Source organism: Marmota monax, unplaced genomic scaffold, assembly GCF_021218885.2.
Source record: "Marmota monax isolate L192 unplaced genomic scaffold, Marmota_monax_Labrador192_F-V1.1 WCK01_AAM20220418_F8-fsc00152, whole genome shotgun sequence".
Taxonomy (NCBI): Eukaryota; Metazoa; Chordata; class Mammalia; order Rodentia; family Sciuridae; genus Marmota; species Marmota monax.
The window spans coordinates 3,843,871-3,862,500 of record NW_026694348.1 but is presented as its reverse complement, the minus strand read 5'-3'; the positions used below and the strand labels follow the sequence as shown (position 1 = coordinate 3,862,500).

At 40.9% G+C, this 18,630-nt stretch overlaps 1 protein-coding gene across 6 annotated transcripts in view; it reads left to right on the top strand.

Annotated features, from left to right (window-relative positions):
- The window catches only part of Thrb (thyroid hormone receptor beta), a 374,654-nt gene that overhangs the window by 334,527 nt on the left and 21,497 nt on the right, over positions 1-18,630 (top strand). For all 6 annotated transcript variants that reach the window (XM_046467719.2, XM_046467722.2, XM_046467720.2 and 3 more), the window contains 3 exons: positions 10,419-10,519; positions 15,526-15,673; positions 18,311-18,516. In XM_046467719.2, coding sequence (XP_046323675.1) covers positions 10,419-10,519; positions 15,526-15,673; positions 18,311-18,516 — 455 coding nt within the window. The remainder of the gene's footprint in view (positions 1-10,418; positions 10,520-15,525; positions 15,674-18,310; positions 18,517-18,630) is intronic.

Genomic DNA, 18,630 nt, shown 5'->3' with positions numbered 1-18,630 from the left:
AATGTAAGAACTTTTTAATTTCTCATATCACTCGTTCATCATTGAAAAGTGTGCTATTCAATCTCCATGTGTTTCTAGAGTTGGTTGGTGCTGATTTATAATTTGATTCCATTATGATAAGATGCAAGGAATTATATCAATTTTTTTGTATTTGCTAAAAGAGTTGTTGTGTGGTTTTAATATGGTCTATTTTAGAACAGATTCCATGAGCAGCTGAGAAGATAGTGAATTTGGCTCTTGTTGTCGATGAAATATTCTATGGGTGTCTGTTAAGTCCATTTGATTTATAATATCTTTGAGGTCTGAAGAGTATGAGTTTATGCCTGGGTGACATGCGTGTTGGTGAGAAGTTTGTCAAAAATTATCCAGTATTATTGTACGGGGGTCTGAGTAAGTTCAGTCGTGTCTATTTTATGTAATTAGGTTCACCAATGTTTGGGTCATAAATATCTACTATTGTTATAGCTGGACATCCTTTTATTTATGTGGTGCTGAGGATTGAACCCAGTGCTTCACGCATGCAAGGCAAGCACTCTACCACTGAGCTATAACCCCAGCCCACCTAATGTCATACCTTCTTTAGGGATGGTTCCCTTTACCATTATTAGTGACCTTCCTTGTCTCTTTTGATTAATTTTGACTTGAAATTTGCTTTGTGGGATACAAGAGTAACTTACTGCTGCTTATTTCCAGGCTTCCTTTGTATGGAAGGAGTTTCATTTTCAGTCCGTGGTTGTTAGACCATTCCCGTCTTATAAGGTGTCTCTCTTGCAAATTACATATAGCTGGGTCTTGTTTTTTAGTCCATTCTGCCAGCCTGGTTTTTAATTGAAGAGTTGAGACCATTTACATTCAATGTTATTGTAGAGATATTTTTACTAATTCTTGCCATTTGATTTCTAATGTTTAATTTGGTCCCGTTTCTCATTTGTGCGTTGAAGGGTTCATTAAATTCTGCTGTCCTGGCTTAGTAGTCATCAGTTCTTACTGTTTCTGCCTATCTTGAAAAGTTTTTATTTCTTCTTTGATTCTGAAGGATAGTTTTTCTAGATATAGCAATCTTGTTTGACAGTTATTTTCTTTCAGGACTTGGAACACATCATTCTATGTCCTCCTGGGTTTCAGAATTTGTGCTGAGAAATCTGAATTACTTCTGATTGGCCTGCTTCTAAACGCAACCTGACATTTTTCTCTTGAAATTCTATCCTTGTTCTGTATGTCAGGGATTTTAATCATGATGTGTCATGGAGAGGTTCTTTTTGAATCCTGTATCTGGTTGTCCATCTTATTCTCAAGGTTTGGAAATTTGTTATTTCCCTGAAGAGGTTATCCATGCCATTAGCTTGCATCTTACAACGCACATCAATTCCAGTGATTCTTAAATTTGGTCTCTTAATGTTGCCCCAGAGATCTTGTATATTCCAGTATGGTTACTTATTTTCTTTAATACATATCTGAATGTTCAGGGCTGACCACTTTGTCTTCCGACTCTGAGATTCTATCTTAGCATGGTCTACTTTAGTAGACTTTCAACTCAACATTTGATGTATTGTCTTTCATTTCCAAGATTGGTTCTTTTTCAATATCGCTATATCCTTATTGATTTTATCATTCAGATCGTTTACTGGCTTAATTCATTCAGTTTTTCTGTGTTCTCTTGAAATTCACTGATCATTTTAATAATTATGCTTTAGCATTCTTTATCTGGTATTTCACCCACTTCAATATCTTTGCAGTCAATTGCTGGTGAATTATGAACTTTAGGAGGCAACATGTTACCTTGGTTTTTTTTTTCGTTTTCCTATGTTGGGATGAATTTCTCTCCGCCCCTCATCTGTGGATCTTTAGAGCTCAAAGTATTGTGCAATATCAAGTTGTGAATTTTTCCAAGTGGGTTTATAGTATAGTTTCCCTGCTAGTCCTTTGGTGATGATTAGTGTATTTTGATATGCTGTGTCAGAACTTTCCCTGTAGGTCTCAAAACAGTGAGGTCCTTGTTGTAGATCTGGCAGTTGTATTCAGGAGGGCATGTCGAGGACATGTTCTATGATTGCTTTTCTTCACTCCCATAATCCTTTAGAATGTACAGTTGTCAAGTGATCTAGAATGAGACCCCTCAAAAGTGTAGTGTACACAACCTTTCTGTTAATTCTACTTTGGGCATAAGAATAGGATGATCAGGAGGGGGGCCTGGCCATTAGTATGGGGGTTTGGCCTCTTATATTAACATTGCTGAAATTTGAGCATGGTTAATTTGTTTGCGGAGCAAGGTGCACTGGGTTTTGTTCAGCAGTAGTCTCTACCCTGTGAAGTTGTAGGGTCCTAGTTGACTCCCAGAATGTCACATGAGAGGGGGGAAACAAACAACATACAGCATTAAAATAAATACCCAGTATCTCTTGTGATATCTCTATCACTAATTACTGCAAAAAACAATAAATAGCTATAAATTAGATTTGGCAATAAACAACACGTGTCCCACAGTACTAATAACTGCAACAACATGAATGGTAGGAGCAGGAATTATATTACTCAAATATAGTCTTAAGGGAAAAGAAAATGTGTTAGAAGAGTAAAATAAAGTTCAGAGGTTGTGGCTCAGCGATAGAGCACTTGCCTAGCATGTGCAGGGCCCTGGGTTCAATCTTCAGCCCCACATAAAAATAAAGTTTATAATGTTCAAAATGATAACAAAGCAGAAGAGATGAAGCAAATGATGGCTATAGTAGAGGAGAAAAAGTAAATAAGAGAACAAGAAAACTTGGCTATTGGGGAAAAGAAACAAATGTTTATATACATACATACACACCAATCACAAAATATATATGAAAAATTCTTAATTAAAAATATTTTATCCCCTGAGGTGGACAGTCACTGCCTATGCTGTCATGCATTCTGTTTCACTTTGGGCTCTGTATCCCTGAGAGCGAGCGCAAGGACTAGGGGTTGTTAGACCCTTCCCGTGTTGCTCACGGAGCTGCCAGCTGGAGGGACCCAAAACTGAAGCTGGTTGAAACACCTCTCACCAGTATAACGTAGAACAGAACAGGAAGCACAGCTGATTGGAGTTTTTGTCCAGACTGACCTGGTTGGGGCTTAGCTCTAGTTAGACCTTTGGGACTTTGATGGGTAGTATCTTCTCTGGAGATTACATCAACACACCCTTAGAGCCAGAAAGATGTGGTCTCTGATGGGGATCTGGATCTGACAAGCCTCCCAAGAATTCTCATAGGGTGGGCCAGCCAACGCCTCATGGGTCTCTCACACTTTGCCAAACTTTTTCAGCTGGTCAGATGCGCCTCCAGACTTGAAGGCAAAGTGAGGTGCACGCCCCTGTTTATCTGACTTGAGTCCCCTTTGGGTACAATCCTCCCCGTGCCTGTTGGATTCACGTTCTATTAGGTCACCCTAGGCCCAAGAGTAGGTATTGCCAGGACAGTATGGCAATCTTTGGATGCCCACAGCAGGAGGCTGCAGTAAGGCCACAGTGACAAGATGGCTCCCACTCTGCACTTTTCAGACACCAGCTCACTCTGTGGACTCTGGTTCAGCTACATTCAGACTGTTTTTATGTTCTACAGGTTTTCCCATATCACATTTATGCACTGTATTTCTGTAGGTGTTATCCCTCCCCTCTGCAGTAAAATGGAGCCACTGCTGAGACCCCCTTGGGTCCAATGTACTCTTTCTTTCTTGTTTCTTTATTCAGTGCACTCAAATTTCTAAGTCTCTCAGAGAATCCTATCTGATATTGAATTTCAGTGAATTCCCTCTTTCACCTACCTCTCTGAGAAGCAGTATTCCCACTCCTTAAATCCTGACTCATAGAGCAACTAGAAATGCAACCTTCCTCTAAGGCACCATCTTGACCTTTCTCTTTACCCCAACAGTAGTCCTGTGATAAACAAGCACACATGATGGAACAGTCTATGTCAAATCTGATCACATCATGAGCACCAGGAAGGCACTAAGCTCTTGGCATTCTGTAAGGTGCACATAGACAAGGAGATCAGCTTATCACAGCAGTGATATTTTCCCGATTAAAAAAAAAACCTATCCGGCCCCTTCCTCTTCATGCAATATACAGCTGAAGAATTGATGACCTACATTTTGAGAATTATAACCTTGAATTCCATTCTGAATGGATTTTTTAGATTAAAAGGTACATGTTTTTGTGGAGTATGCAGGAGATGACAGTGGTAGAGTGCTTGCACAGCATGTGTGAAGTTCTGGGTTCAATCCTCAGCACCACATAAAAATAAATAAATTAAAAAGAAAAAGTATGCAGGAGATGATACAACTGTGTGAGCCAAAAGCCACAAACTGACTCTCAAAATTAGAAGTCATTCTCACCCATTTCTGATGAGTCTTCCTTCTTCCCTGCTCCCTAATCTATGCCTTCATTATTACCAAAGAGCTGATATTAACAAGAAAGGTAGCGTTATTTCATAACAGCAGCTTAATTTAAATTTTTCCACCAAGATGTGTGTTTATAAGAATCTCACTTTCAAAAAGAAATATGTTCTCTTTCAATTTTCTTGGACTATTTGATAAAAATTCGTGAAATATTTCCTATACAGTGATATAATACAGGAATAAAGGGCAGTGGACATTGAGTATCAGAACTGGATACAACAGTACCGGGGCTGACTGCGGAGGTAGGAAGGAAGGAAGCCTGTTTGTGGGGAGGCCTTCTCAGTTCAGTTCCTTGCCACCCTGTGAGAATTTGAGATTGGGGGTTGCCAACCTTTCACATGAAGCAAGCATTCTGGATTTTATGTGAAATCCTTTTTAAAAAAAAAAAAAAAAACTGAGCCAAGCTTTAAACACTCTGTGAGCCAAGCACTGTAGACTGCCAGTACATGTACCCTTTTGATTAAAATTCTGACTGAAATTCATTATACCAATTTATTTCCTCTCTCAGTGATTTGCATTTTCAAGTGTTTTCACTCTAATTGTGGATTGAAAGGTTATGTTGGCTACTAAGAACTCCGAGCTAGGACTTCTTGTGCATGAAATTTTATTATACCCTAGCCTGGCCCAACAACTATGTTTTAGTTTCAGGATTTGAGTCAAAACAAATAATCCAAAATTGCTTTGCCCCTTTTCCTGCCTCAAGACCTCAGGTAGGAACCAGAGCCCCTGGTCATGGATTAATCTCCAGCCTGCTTCACCTCCCTCCCAATGTATGTAAGTTTGAAGCCTTAGAACTCCACTGTCTTCTATATCCCAATACCAAGGACCTGGGCAAAGTATAAGGAAAAAGATGCTCAGTGACGTCAAAAGGACAACAGTAGCTATTCTGAGGGAAGACTTGGTGAAGTTGGAGAGCCTGGGGCAGTTCTGCTGGCAGTCTAGAGGCTGGCTTTCATTGCTGCCTATAAAGTCCATGGTGTTTCAAGTTTTTGCCCAGGAATGTACACACAGAAGGCTCATACACGTTTGTTCAATATGTGAATGGACGGGTGATTTAACTGATGCAGTATTTATCACAGGGTTAAAGATTAACAAGGTACGAAGCTCGATTCCTAACACCAAAAATTGAATGAAAAAGGAATCAAGTATGTTGGGATACACCATTTGGGGGTTTTAAGTATGTAAAGAAGTGGAAGAAGGTATCAGGGGTGGAAAGGCCTGACAAGGTAACTCCACATCCTATACAAACCCAAGAGGATCCTAATTAGAATAAGTTATACTCTGTGTATGTACAGTATGCCCAAAAAAACTCTACTGTCATGTATATCTAAAAAGAACAAATAATAATAAGACTCTGAGCTATAGGATGAAATTGGAAGAAAGTTTCATCCTGTATCTTGTGCCTAACCCACTCAGAGTTCTACAAGATAATCAAATTCATTTTAACTTCTTTGGGGGGTTATTAACCAAATTTCTTCAGCAAGTACTCGAGAAAACTGGCAGAGGCCGTTCCTCAGATGAACAGTGTAGCTTCTAGGTCCTTCTTAACTTGCATGAGCTGCAGAGTCTTTCCCAGGATCAGAGAGAACTGGTAAGAAAGCAGTCTTATACAAAAGTTCAGATTAGCCACACGAAAATGTTGTCAAACTCTGCCTCTCTCCCCTTCTTCCTAGAGGGCACCTTCTACTTTAGATCTACCATCAAGATTAATCAGCTTCATATTCCTTTGCGTATGGGCTGTGTGTCTGCCAAGGGGGCAAGAAGGACCAGGGTTTCTCCTAGGACCTGCCATACTGTTATCATTCACTTAAAAAAAATTAAACTAGCCAGACTTCTGATTTCACCTACACAGGAGAAAGCATGGAATCTAGTCTAAACCCCAAAGCCAAGCTTACCATCTGTTGCATAATTTCCCCTTCCACACTCCAATTCCCTCTTAGAATCATTTTTTTAAAAATTAGTGTTAGTCGAAACATGGATGAACCTTGAAAACATTCTGCTAAGGGAAAAGCCAGCCACAAAAGACCATGTATGGTATGATCCTATTTGTACAAAATGTCCAGAATGGACAAATCTGTGGAACCAGAGTATCGGTTTGCCTAGAGCAGAAAGGCTAGAGGTGATAGAAGAAGGAGCGGGCAACTCCTCAAGGTACGGAGTTTCCTTTGGGGTTGATGAAAATAAGATTGACAGCGGTGATGGTTTCACAACTCTGTGAATATGTTAAAAGCCATTGAATTATATACATGATGAGTTAATTATCTCTTAATATTTTACCATGTCAACCTATTTTACACTAAGCAATTAGACATTGCCAAATGTCAACTAAAAGCAATTCCCAAGTCCTTTATTGAGTAGTCTGTGTTCATAAAAATATGCTAAATAAAGTGACAGCATAGTTCATTCATTGGAAAAGTAATGCATACGAGAAAATAAGAGCCGGAGAAATATATCAGTCTTGAATTATCACATGTTATTATGGGTCTTGTTATGGTTTAGATATAAGGTGTCCCATAAAGGCTCATGTGTGGGACAATGCAAGAATTTTCAGAGCTGAAGTGATTAGATTGAGAGGTGTAACCTAGTCAGTAAGTTAATCCACTGATATGGATTAACGGGGCAGGTAGGATATGGCTACAGGAAGTAGGTCACTGGGGGGTGTGCCTTGGGTGTTTATATTTTGTCCTTGGTGAGTGAAGTATCTGTTTCTTGGCTGCCATGAACTGAGCAGTTTTTATCTGCCACACTTTCTACCATAAAGTTCTGTCTCATCTCAGGTCCACAGCTGTGGAGTCTGTTGATCCTACACGGAACCCTGAAACTATGAACCAAAATAGAATTTTCCTTTCTGAATTGTTTTGGTCACAGTGATGAAAAGCTGACTAAAGAGGTCTTAATTTCTTCTGGGGAGTTCTTAATCAGGCTTTTTTTTTTTTTAAAGCAATTACCTAGGACAAAGCATGGTTGCATTTTTTAAAACGAACAGTGTAGCTTCAGGACTGTGTCTCATGTTTGTTTCTAGACAGAACCCAACACTGACACACCCAGTAGTGTCCACATGTTATAGCAGGAGAGCTAGTGTTGTATGTGCATTTTGCCTTCATCGGGCACACTGGCCAGCATGTGACTCATTTAGTGCATGTGAAAAGGAATCGGCGAAATTGAACAGCAACAAGTGGCTAAGTTCTCTGGGAGAAAGGTGACCATGTGATGTTGCCGAGCGTACCCAGTTACCTGAGGAGAATCCCTCTCTGCAGTCACTAGGTGTGGGATGTTATTTAAGGATGAATAATGGACTTAAGGCATAACAATTGATGTATCATTATTTGTGACTGTTTTAGAGAAAAAAAGCGATGGGTGGGGTGCAGTAGTGTGATCATGTAAGCGACTGCCACCAACTCAGGTCGACATTTCTGAACAAGGTTTGATGATTTAACTGAAGACATTTGATCACCTCTACCCCCCAAGAAAATAGGAAATAATGCAAACCACCTATCTCCTGTCAGTCAGAATATGAAAGGAGTCCATCCCGCTCTGAATGAGTTAGTCCCAAATTCCAGGACTTTCAAGAATCCTAAAAGTCAGATGGTGTGGCCACCTAAATCATTAAGCAGGAGAGGAAGAAATCCTCAGTGTCCTGCTGGTAGAATGAGAGATGGTGACTTACCAGAATTTTGGCAACTCTAGCTCTGGTCATTAAAGTTCCCAGACATGTATTATGGTGTGGATATGAGGTGTCCCTCCAAAGCTCCTGTGTTAAGGCAGGAATATTCAGAGATTATGAGAGCTGTAACCTAATCAGTCCACCCTAGTTGGAACGGACTGACTGGGTAATGACTATTGGCAGGTGGGATGTGGCTAGAGGCGGTGGGTCCCTGGGGGCATGCCTTAAAAGTATGCGTCTTCCTTGTGGCCCCTCTTTCATCTCTCCTGCCTCCCGACCACCATGAGCACAGCAGCTTTCCTCCACTCACCTTCCGCCATGATGCCTCATCTCCCACCCAGAGCAATGGAGTGCATCAATCATGACTTAAATCTCTGAAGCCGTGGGCCAAAATAAACTTTTCCCCCTCTAAGTTGTTGTCAGGAATTTTTGTCACAGCAATGCCAAGCTGATGAACATATCGGGTCACACCAAGAACAACAACATTCTGTTTGCTCAGGGATACACAGTTGAAAAGTATAAGTAGTCCAGCTATAGCTCTCCTAATGCCATCAAATGTGTATATAAATGTGTTGCCTTTACAAGGAAGATGCTTGTTCTAATAATTGGGTTATTTTGTTTAAATTGCTTTACACTTTACAAGTAGATGTGTGCACACCACATAAGTACCCATCCTCTCCACCACTTGTCATTTTTGTTTAAAACCATCCTCCTAAGTGGGAACTGATGTCTCTCACTGTGAGATACCAGTGGATTTCCATTTCTCATGTTCTTTCCTTCATTTTCACCTTTTTCTTTCGTTGATGAATGACCAGAGCTAGAGCAACCACCAAGTTGCCTACACTTCCCAAAGGAAGAAACCATGTTTATTCATTTATATTCTCAGCACCTACCTAGTGCTTAGCACAGAGTATATACTCAATGTTGTCAGATTCGTGATCAAACACACACACCCCATTTTGGCTCCTCCTCCTGCCCAGATCCCTCCCAGAATTCTCCTTGGAAAAACAGTTTGAGAGTTTTGAAAACCTTGAAGTGAACTCAATAGATGAGTCATGGTTTGCATGATGCAAAAGTAAACCAAGAGAAGCCGTGATATTTTAAAAATATAATTTGTACATTACCAAATCTCTTTGAAGTCATTTATCTACCTCCTAAGAAGTAACATCTTTTCTAAATTAAAGGCTGAGCAAAATAGTTTCTAAGAAATTGTGAAAAGGATTCATTTCCTCCCGTTTGTGGAGAGTAAGCCCTCAGTGACCTATTTTAATAAAGGTCTATGGAAAATGTCACGGTAAAATAGAGAGTATCTTATGGTCATTTCAACCCAACTGATTTTTACTAAAACTAAGAAAAGTTGACAAGGTCTAAGACCTTCATGAGAGCCAGAGTCAGGAGAATAAATTCATTTTCTGAGCCTCTCCCTTCTTCCCACCCCAATGAATCATGCCTTGATTATTTGGTCTTATCTGAAACCATCTGCTTCCATGGTGAAGTGCTAGTGTGTGCGGAGCTGTGCTTGCCCTTCTGAAGCAGTTTCTTGTGTGTGAGCCGCTTCTCTGTGAAGGAGGGGAAGCAGGCGGGTTTTGTCTGTTTTTTTAACTTTCCCTCCTGGATCAATAAATTTCAACTAATAAAGGACACTAACGAAGGGAGTTATAGTTGGGCTTTCCTTCCTTGGTCAATGGAACCTGTATCACTCCACACTATCCAGTAATGTTGAATTGTGTATTATCATGAATTCCCCAGATTTTTTTTTTTAGATGGTCTTATTCCTTCTACTTAAACTCTATGTTTTAGTCTTTGCTGGCAATTTCTAGGGGCCCTGTGGAAAGCTAAACCCCCAGAAGCCACTGTCTTCACATCAGGAGTGGTTAAATATCCTCAGGATCTTTCCAACCATGGAGCTGAGTTCACCTCTACTCCAAAGTGCACCAAGCCTTTTAAGAACAAGGGCTGGGGATATAGATCTGTGTAGAGTACTTGCCTGGCATGCATGAGAGTCTGGGTTCCATTCCCAACATGGTGGCAGTTAAGAGAAGTTTTGAAATAAGCCTTGTGAAAAGAGACTTGTTGCCCAGAATTTGGGAGCACTTCAGGAGTCTCAGATCCTAGCATCTCTACTTGATTCACTGGCTCCAACAGGCTCCCAACAGCAGACGTGGTCTAACCTGTTTCTAAGGGATCTGGGCTGATGTTCACTCTCCAAGTGTGAGCTACTGTTTGGATTTATTGTCTTTTCTATGGGTACTCTTGGGAAACTCATGCTGTCTCTGGTCACATGACCTTAGCTGTGCTGGATCTGGACTGACAGTTTCCTCTTTGCCCTCTTTCACAGGATACATCCCCAGCTACTTAGACAAGGACGAGCTCTGTGTCGTGTGTGGTGACAAAGCCACTGGGTATCACTACCGCTGCATCACGTGTGAAGGCTGCAAGGTAAGCACCCTGGGTGCCCAGCACTCAGCTGTACCATTTCTGATCCTTTCCTGTGTTAATTCCCAATTAACATCAAATCCAGCATTCGTGGCCTATGACCAACCAGGGGTCTGGTGCTGCTCTTCATGTTTGACACATTTCAGAACTGAACTCTTGGGGTTGGGGCTCAGTGGTAGAGTGTGTGCCTAGTACATGTGGGGCGCTGGGTTCAAGCCTCAATACATAAAATAAGGATATCATATCCATCTACAATTTTTTAAAAAAGAACTATTTCACCAAATTGTAAGTAACTACATGAAGTTTTGTGAGAGTGTGACATCTGGTTTCTTTACCTCTCCAAGTATTTTTAAAGCAGGAAGAAAATGAAAATTTTTAAACTTTTACTGTGAGTTTTTTTTTTTTAATGCATTTCTATCCCAAGAAAATGCCATTTCTCCTCCCATTTTATCTGCAGTACTGGAGGAGACAGGGTCTGCTCTGCCGCAGGCTGCTTCCACCGTTCATCTGCATGAATCTGTCCACTTTTAAGGGTTCCATTAGGAAATATCTTTAAGGCTACTTAGACTCAATTATGTTCTGAAATTTATCCAAAGTGGCTTTCTGTAAAGGCTGTAGTAAATACCTGATGGATAGCCAGACTAATTTTATTCTCTGCAGACCTTTCTTAAGATCCTTGACAAGAACATACCAGTAATCAACAGTCAAAAGCGAGCCTAAATTTGCCTACTTAGAATCTTTGTCAACAAAATTAATCTTTATGGAAAACATCTTTTGGCCTGACAACCTAGCCAGAAAAATAGTCTGTCATAAAAAGCTAAAGCCAGTGCTATATCCTCCATTCATCTAATGCAGTATAAATGAAGATATATTTAAAAATTGGGGACTTTCAAATTTTCTTGACCTTTTTTATATCTGAAATTTAATTATCACAATATGTAAACTAAAATTTGTACAACTCCATTTTCACCCATCTTATCTCCTCTTCTTCTGATACCCTATTCCTCCTCCTGCTAACCCCCAAAATTAACATGTTAGTCCATTACAAACCAAGGTGTATTCCACTTCCCTAGTGGAATATTTGCCTTGCATGAAATTTGGAAATGCTTAGAAGTCTGCTTATAATGTTGACATGATACATCCCCTAAGGTCCCAAGGCCTTTTATCTGCAACACTGTTGTTTGAGACCCTGTTACACAACTTTCCATTCATCCAGACCCTTTTGATCTGGATGCTATAGTTCTTTAACAAAGACTGGGCTGAAGGTTGCCATTATGTCCATGAAAGTAACATCTTAAGGAATTTCATGAAGCTAATTACAAGTAAGTCCTAGCTATTTGTGCTTTTAAGAGAGACTACAAGTCTCCTAATCAATAGTTTTATTGGCTTGATTTGAAAGTCATAAAACCATGAAACATTCTCTCATTCCAAAAACTCAGTAATTGAAACTAGCCTTCCCTCCCACCACCACCAATTAGCCTCAATTCAGAAGGCTTTACCTGACTGATTATGCAGCATTGAAACTCTTTTAAATCATTTCATATGGCAAATTTTGAATTCTGGGAGAGAATCTAATGAAAATTCCATTTAATACTTAACTCCCCAAAGTGACTCTCCGGACTGAATATGCCTTATAGAGCACTAAATGCATTACCAGCAATTGACTTAAACAAAGGGCGAACTGAGCTTATTAACCCATGTCCCTGCCTCGCTAAAATCAATTTTCCTCATTTCTCAAAACCACTGGATGTTTGGGGCTTGATTCAGCTAATGTTTCTTTAAAAAAAAAAATCATGTAGCACACCTGGTATTATGCAGGAGGATGGCAAGTTCAAAGCCAGCCTCAGCAACTTAGCAAAAACCTGTCTCAAGAAAAAAGAATAAAAGGCTGGGGATGTGGCTCTTGGGTTAAATCCCCAGCAAACACACACAAAAAAAGATCATGTAGCAAAGGCAGCTTTCTCAAATCCTGTGCCTGTATCTCCATCAGAATTCTGATTCTGGGATTGCCTCCATTATTATCTAGAAAGGAGCCTTCCTTGATAGGGGCAGGCTGGTAATGACAAATTGGGAAAAAGTCAGTTTTTAAGAATGGCAAAAGATTTTTTTTTCCCAAAGCTATGCTTCACATATTGCTTAAACATGCGATTTTTTTTCTATGGGATAGAACGTTGTCCTTTTTTTTCTCTAACAAAAGTAAAATCTTTTGGAGATATTTTCTTGTGCTAGTTGTTAATTTTTTTTTCTTCTACAAAAGATGCATTATGTTGCTCCACAATTTTCTAAGACAGACCCAAAGCTTAAGAGCTTCCCAAATACTGAACTAGGAGGGTAACACTCAGCTCCTGATGTCACTGATTGTCACATCATCTCAGATCACTAGAAATAGGTCCATCTTCTCAGGATGTATTGAAACTTCTTAAAAAGGATACCTCTACTCACCAACAAACCAATGAAATATGTCATCATTCCATAAAACCTCAGAAAGGCTTTTGTCATTATATTACTCTGAGTGTTGAACCCAGGGACTCAGGGATTGGGGGTTTAGCTTAGACCATGTGCTTAGCATCCCTAAAAGGATTTTTTAAGTAGACTATTATAAAGATCTTCTATTCAAGTGTGCTTTTATGGGCTGGGGATAAGCTTAGTTGGTAGAGTGCTTGCCTTAGGGCACAAGGCCCTGGGTTTGATCCCTAACACAAAAAAAAAAAAAAAAAAAAAAAAATCAACTCTTGGGTTTTTGTTTTTTTTTTTAATCTTGTCACTTTTTAAGATGAAGAGGCCAAGCATCTTTATATTTAACTGAGATGAAGTGGTCCGTCATCCTATGAAAGTATGCCTTATTATAGCTCAGGAGGGTATAAGAGGAAATAGGTCCATAAAGCACCCAAGAAAAGTCATCAAATGTAGGCGCAGGAAAGATGGCACAATGATGGGTGTAGCAAGGCACCCCCAGCCTTTGTTCAGAATAGGCAAAGTCGAAATTATTTCACCCATCCCATTAGAGAGTGCATAGAATGGCCCTTGGGGAGAAGTGGGGCTCCCCTTATTCTGGCTTTCACACCTCACCCACTCATTAGTGCTGACTCTTCAGGATGCCCCCAACCCAGTCCTATCCATGGATCAGGCATCAGAAAGAACATGAGAAGAGGGTCACCCCAGCTTTCTATGGAGAAACCACCTGCCTGTCCTGAGCAGCCCAGTCCACATCCTCACTGGCTGTCTTGGACTTTCCCACCTCTAGGGAAACAGGTTGTGCTGGCCTCCAGTCTGTGCCCTGAAGGTTTTTTTTTAATTTTTTTCTTTTATGGTTATAGATAAACAGCATGCCTTTATTTGTTTGGTTTTTTATGCAGTATAAGGATTGAACCCAGTGCCTCACCCATGCTAGACAAGCGCTCTGCCACTGAGCTTGTGCCTTGCATCTTGCCTGTAATCCTCTGGGTTTCTTTAGCCCTCTTCTGTCCTCCTTGGGGGTGGGGGTTGTAGCGCAGCTTACATTTCACTTCTGTGACATGCTCTGACATTGACACTATTCAGGAATTGCCCACCCTGAACAGCAACACTGCTGCCCTCTCACCCAGCTGAACCGTGTGTGATTCCATGGATCCTGTAACTGCATATTCACCTCACAGAACCTCATGAACTTGAACAATGCAAATAGTAAAGGATTTACACACAGGCCCCCAAATCAAGCCTATAAGTCTCAGTCATTTTTCTTTCTGCTTTGCCAACATAACGTCCTATGTTGGACCTTTTCATTGTAAGGAAGCGCTTTTGTGTCTGTTGAGGAATATGCAAAGTGGGCATATGGACGTCACCAAAGCCAAAGAAAATTACCCAGGATAACAAAAACGTGGGCTGAAGCTGGCATTTCCGTCCCACCATTTCTCTAACAAAGGGAGAGGCCCCCCCTTTAAGTTTCAGCAGCGAACTCCTTCAAACTTGCTAGTCTGCCAAGACAGATAAAAGAAATGTTTTGGAGGGGCAAGTGAGGGGGGAACTAGTGATATTCTGTTCATTCAAATAATACAGTAAAGTCATTTCATATCACGTAAGCAGTTAAGCAAAATAAGATTTGGATTACAACTCTGGGGTTGCAGGTCAAGTTCCAGCATGAACTTACTGTGAAGCAAGCAACTGAATCTATCTGAGTCTTAGTTTTTTAATCCCAATGATGGGGACATTAAGAGTATAGCCCCACCCCCAGGGTTATGGGGAAGACAGAAGGACATTCGTGTCCACAGCACTTTGCAACGTAGCCCTCACAATGAGTGCTGCCATTATCAGTTCCTGCAATTTAGAGTACAGTTGCCAAGACTTCAGAATCATGTCCAGAAAGCTTCGGGTACAATCCCCTTGAGAATGTTATGTAAGTCACCCAACCCTATAACTGAATAGCATCCTTCAGACAGGAAAAACAAATTGAATTTGTGGGTGTATGTCTACAGACATTGAAGAAAAGAAATGAGTTATGGGGGAAATGTGATAGAAAACCCAGAATTTTCTTCTAAGTGCTGTTGTTTGAAAGGCTAAAAGAATTGGCCATCTCAAGAGTCAAAACAGGAATTAAACTAAATTTCTAAAGGCACTTAATGCATCTACTTAATTACCAAGTAATTGTTAATAAGTCTCAAAAGCATTCGGCTCTTTTAATCCCCAGTCTAAAGTCCCCCATAGCTTAAATTCAACATCATCGCAACACCCTATGAAATAATTTATATTATTCAATGTATAGATAATTTAAAAAGTGCTAGATTCTCCTATTAGCTTCATTTCCTTGAATAAATGGCAAAAAAAAAGTATGGATCCTGCAACCCTATGACATCTCCTTTAGCTCTTGGGGGTTCACTTTGGGGCTGCCATCCTATATTTGAGGATACAGAGCCAGAGACCCAAATACAGGTTAAGGTCCAAAACAAGATCTCATAGTTATGTGGATCCAAAATTCCAGAATTGTTAACTAGAAAATATGAAACTGTTATCTGAGGTTTTTCTTTTTCATGTAGGGTTTCTTTAGAAGAACAATTCAGAAAAATCTCCATCCATCCTATTCCTGCAAATATGAAGGAAAATGTGTTATAGACAAAGTCACGCGAAATCAGTGCCAGGAATGTCGCTTTAAGAAATGCATCTATGTTGGCATGGCAACAGATTGTAAGTAGAACTTCTTCATTTGCTTCCTCTTTGAGGAGTGTTGATTGGGGGAAGGGTTTGGTGCAAGATCAACCAGACAGAAAAGCAAGCAGGAACCCCTGTGTGCAGAACCTGGTGTTCCCGTTCAGGCTTAGCTCTGAGGGGGATATGTGGGAGCCATGGACCCCATCCTACTTCCGTCTTATCAACTCTCAAAGTGTCCAGATGATGGGGGAAGGAAAGGGGTTAAATTTATCCCTGCTGTGCATGCAGCAACAGATTGCAGCACATTACAAAGGAGGGGTCTTGTCCACTGACCCTGATTAGTAACTTCTCATACCCAGGGTTCATATGCTCAGAGCCCTGGCAACTCGTCCCCTTATTTTTCCAGAAGCAGAAGTTGGAATTTACATTATGGGCATTCTTGGAGATGGGGCATTGGTGGAAAACATCATGTTCAAGAATTTCTGGAGAATTCAGTCAAGTGCTACTGCATGAGTCATCTCTCAGTGGCTTGCTTGTATTTTTAGCCATAAAGACACTCGAGCCGAAGTTGTCCTGCCCAGTTTTCCAAGTGCCACAGCATATGGTGATAAGATTAGCCCTTGGGGGGTCTCTCCTCCCTACACTGTGCAAGGGATTTATACCAGTCGCTTCAATTAATCCTAAAAAGAATAATTATGTCACTCAGCATGTGCAACTTCCCTTCCAACAGGCTTCAGTATCAGTGATTTCTACTGCCATTAACTTTTGCACATCCATGAGTGATTGCAACTATTAGTTAAAAAGGAAAACCGAGAAAAGAAAATGCAGTAAGGACTCTTCCTGATACAGGAGGAAATACTCATGGCTTATGTTTATATGATAAATAGAATTCTCTCAGGAGGAATGAAAAAAAAAATCCACAGAATGTCGCACTTTGCTCAATAAGACAGGGTAGAGAACCTTCCAAAAAGGAAGGGGGCTGGGTTAGGGTGTTAGGCTGGAAATCCTGAGTTAATCCCTACCTCTGGCTGTGAATGTTCCTTATCTTTTAAAGACTTTAGCCCTTGCCAACAATATGCCCAGTAAGAATGTGTGAACATGATTGACTTGGAACAAAATGCTTAAATGTGTCACTACAATGAACCGTTATTACTGAACATCTATTGCATGGTTTCATTGGGAAGATCTGAAAATTTATGGGGTTAAAAAAACTCAGAACTTATTTCTACAGTAGGATTAACACTGAGTGTCTCTTCCTGCTCACAAGGCATGTTACAAGCTCAGGCATTATAAGCAGAAAAACTTCTGTTCAAGTCCCACAACTGCCACTAGCTAGCTGGTGGCATACAGCCTCAGGTTTTCCTTCTCTGAAATCGGTGTCTACCTCTGCGGGTGGTATCCAGGGTTAAATTAGATAGTGTTTATCAAATGCAGCAATCTCTGGTACACTGGGAGCATTTGGGAAATGGGACTACAGGTGTTATTACCCTTTAGTAAATGAGCCCAATGACATAACAGGGCTCATTCACATTTTTCTGCATTTGTAAATGCTTATATGACTTTGAAAATCCAGTCCGGATCATCTGGGGTTTGATGTTCTATTTGTGCATTCTCCAGGTATCCCAGTTCCCCTCCTCCTGCTACATCTGCTTCTTTTCTTTCCCTGCTGAGTCTTCAAGTAGCTCTAGAAAAATGATGTTGTAGAACTGGAGTCAGGAACCCTGGGCCATGAGCTGAATTGGATAACATTTAATGCCTCTTCCAATTCTAAAAATACTGACTCTGGAATATAAGACCTGAGCTTTTCCATTCCACTGGTAGCTACTGAGTCTTGTGCAATGGTTTTGGTTTAGAAATTAACCACAGAAATAGAGGTTTCTTATTACCTGTTCTTACTATTTATGCAAAAAAGGTTGTAGCTCCATTTACTGATTACCTACAGTATATTATCACATTGCATACCTTGTACAGTGGGTATTATTGATTCCATTTCACCTAAGAAGAAATGAAATCTCAGAGAGCCGGTCACTTGCCAGCGGTCACACAGAGAGATGGTGGTAGTGTTAGGATTCAAACCAAAGTCCTTCTAGATTCCAAAGACTAGGATCTTTACCATTGAGGGTTGATCAAGTCTAACATAATACATAGTGAGTACTGTGAGGTCCAGCCATGTTCCAATTAGCCCTTAAGGGGTAGTTTGATTCTTTGTTTTGGGGGTTTTTGTTGTCATTTCTGAGGAAGGAATTAGGAGTCTCCGATTACTGCTCCAGGACATTTTCCTTAACCTGAAGTTCTTTAAGGCAGGTGGAGAGAATAGAAATCCCGAGAGTGAATTTAGATTGGCTAGACAGATGTGCCTGTGACTCTATGGGTAGTATAGATCACATCTCTCTGCAAGAACTATATTCTATCACATTGCAGTGCCCAGTGTCCAAAGTTCCCTCAGGACATTGAGAACCTGCCTGGGCATTGAGAGTTTGCTCCCGGGATGATGGTGGACAATGGCTAGTCCATGGCACTTTGTTACCAAAGGGAGCAAATGCTTCAATGTGACCCCCACACTCCCTTACCAGGCCATCTGTGCCATAGTGGCCCCTCCCAGAGGCTCCAGGACATGCGGGGTACCCTGTGTCCTGGGAGCATCTGTAGGTCTCATCTTTCTCTCCCTCCCAGTGGTGCTGGATGACAGCAAGAGGCTGGCCAAGAGGAAGCTGATAGAGGAGAACCGGGAGAAGCGACGGCGGGAAGAGCTGCAGAAATCCATCGGGCACAAACCAGAGCCCACAGATGAGGAATGGGAACTCATCAAAACTGTCACCGAAGCCCACGTGGCCACCAATGCCCAAGGCAGCCACTGGAAGCAGAAACGGAAATTTCTGGTAAGGCTTCCTTCCACGGCCCCGAATCAGCTACACACCAGGTATTTTCCATCTCAACTCGACTCGTTCCCATAGCTCAAGGATGTGGCCATTATTGTCCCATTTTATTGATGG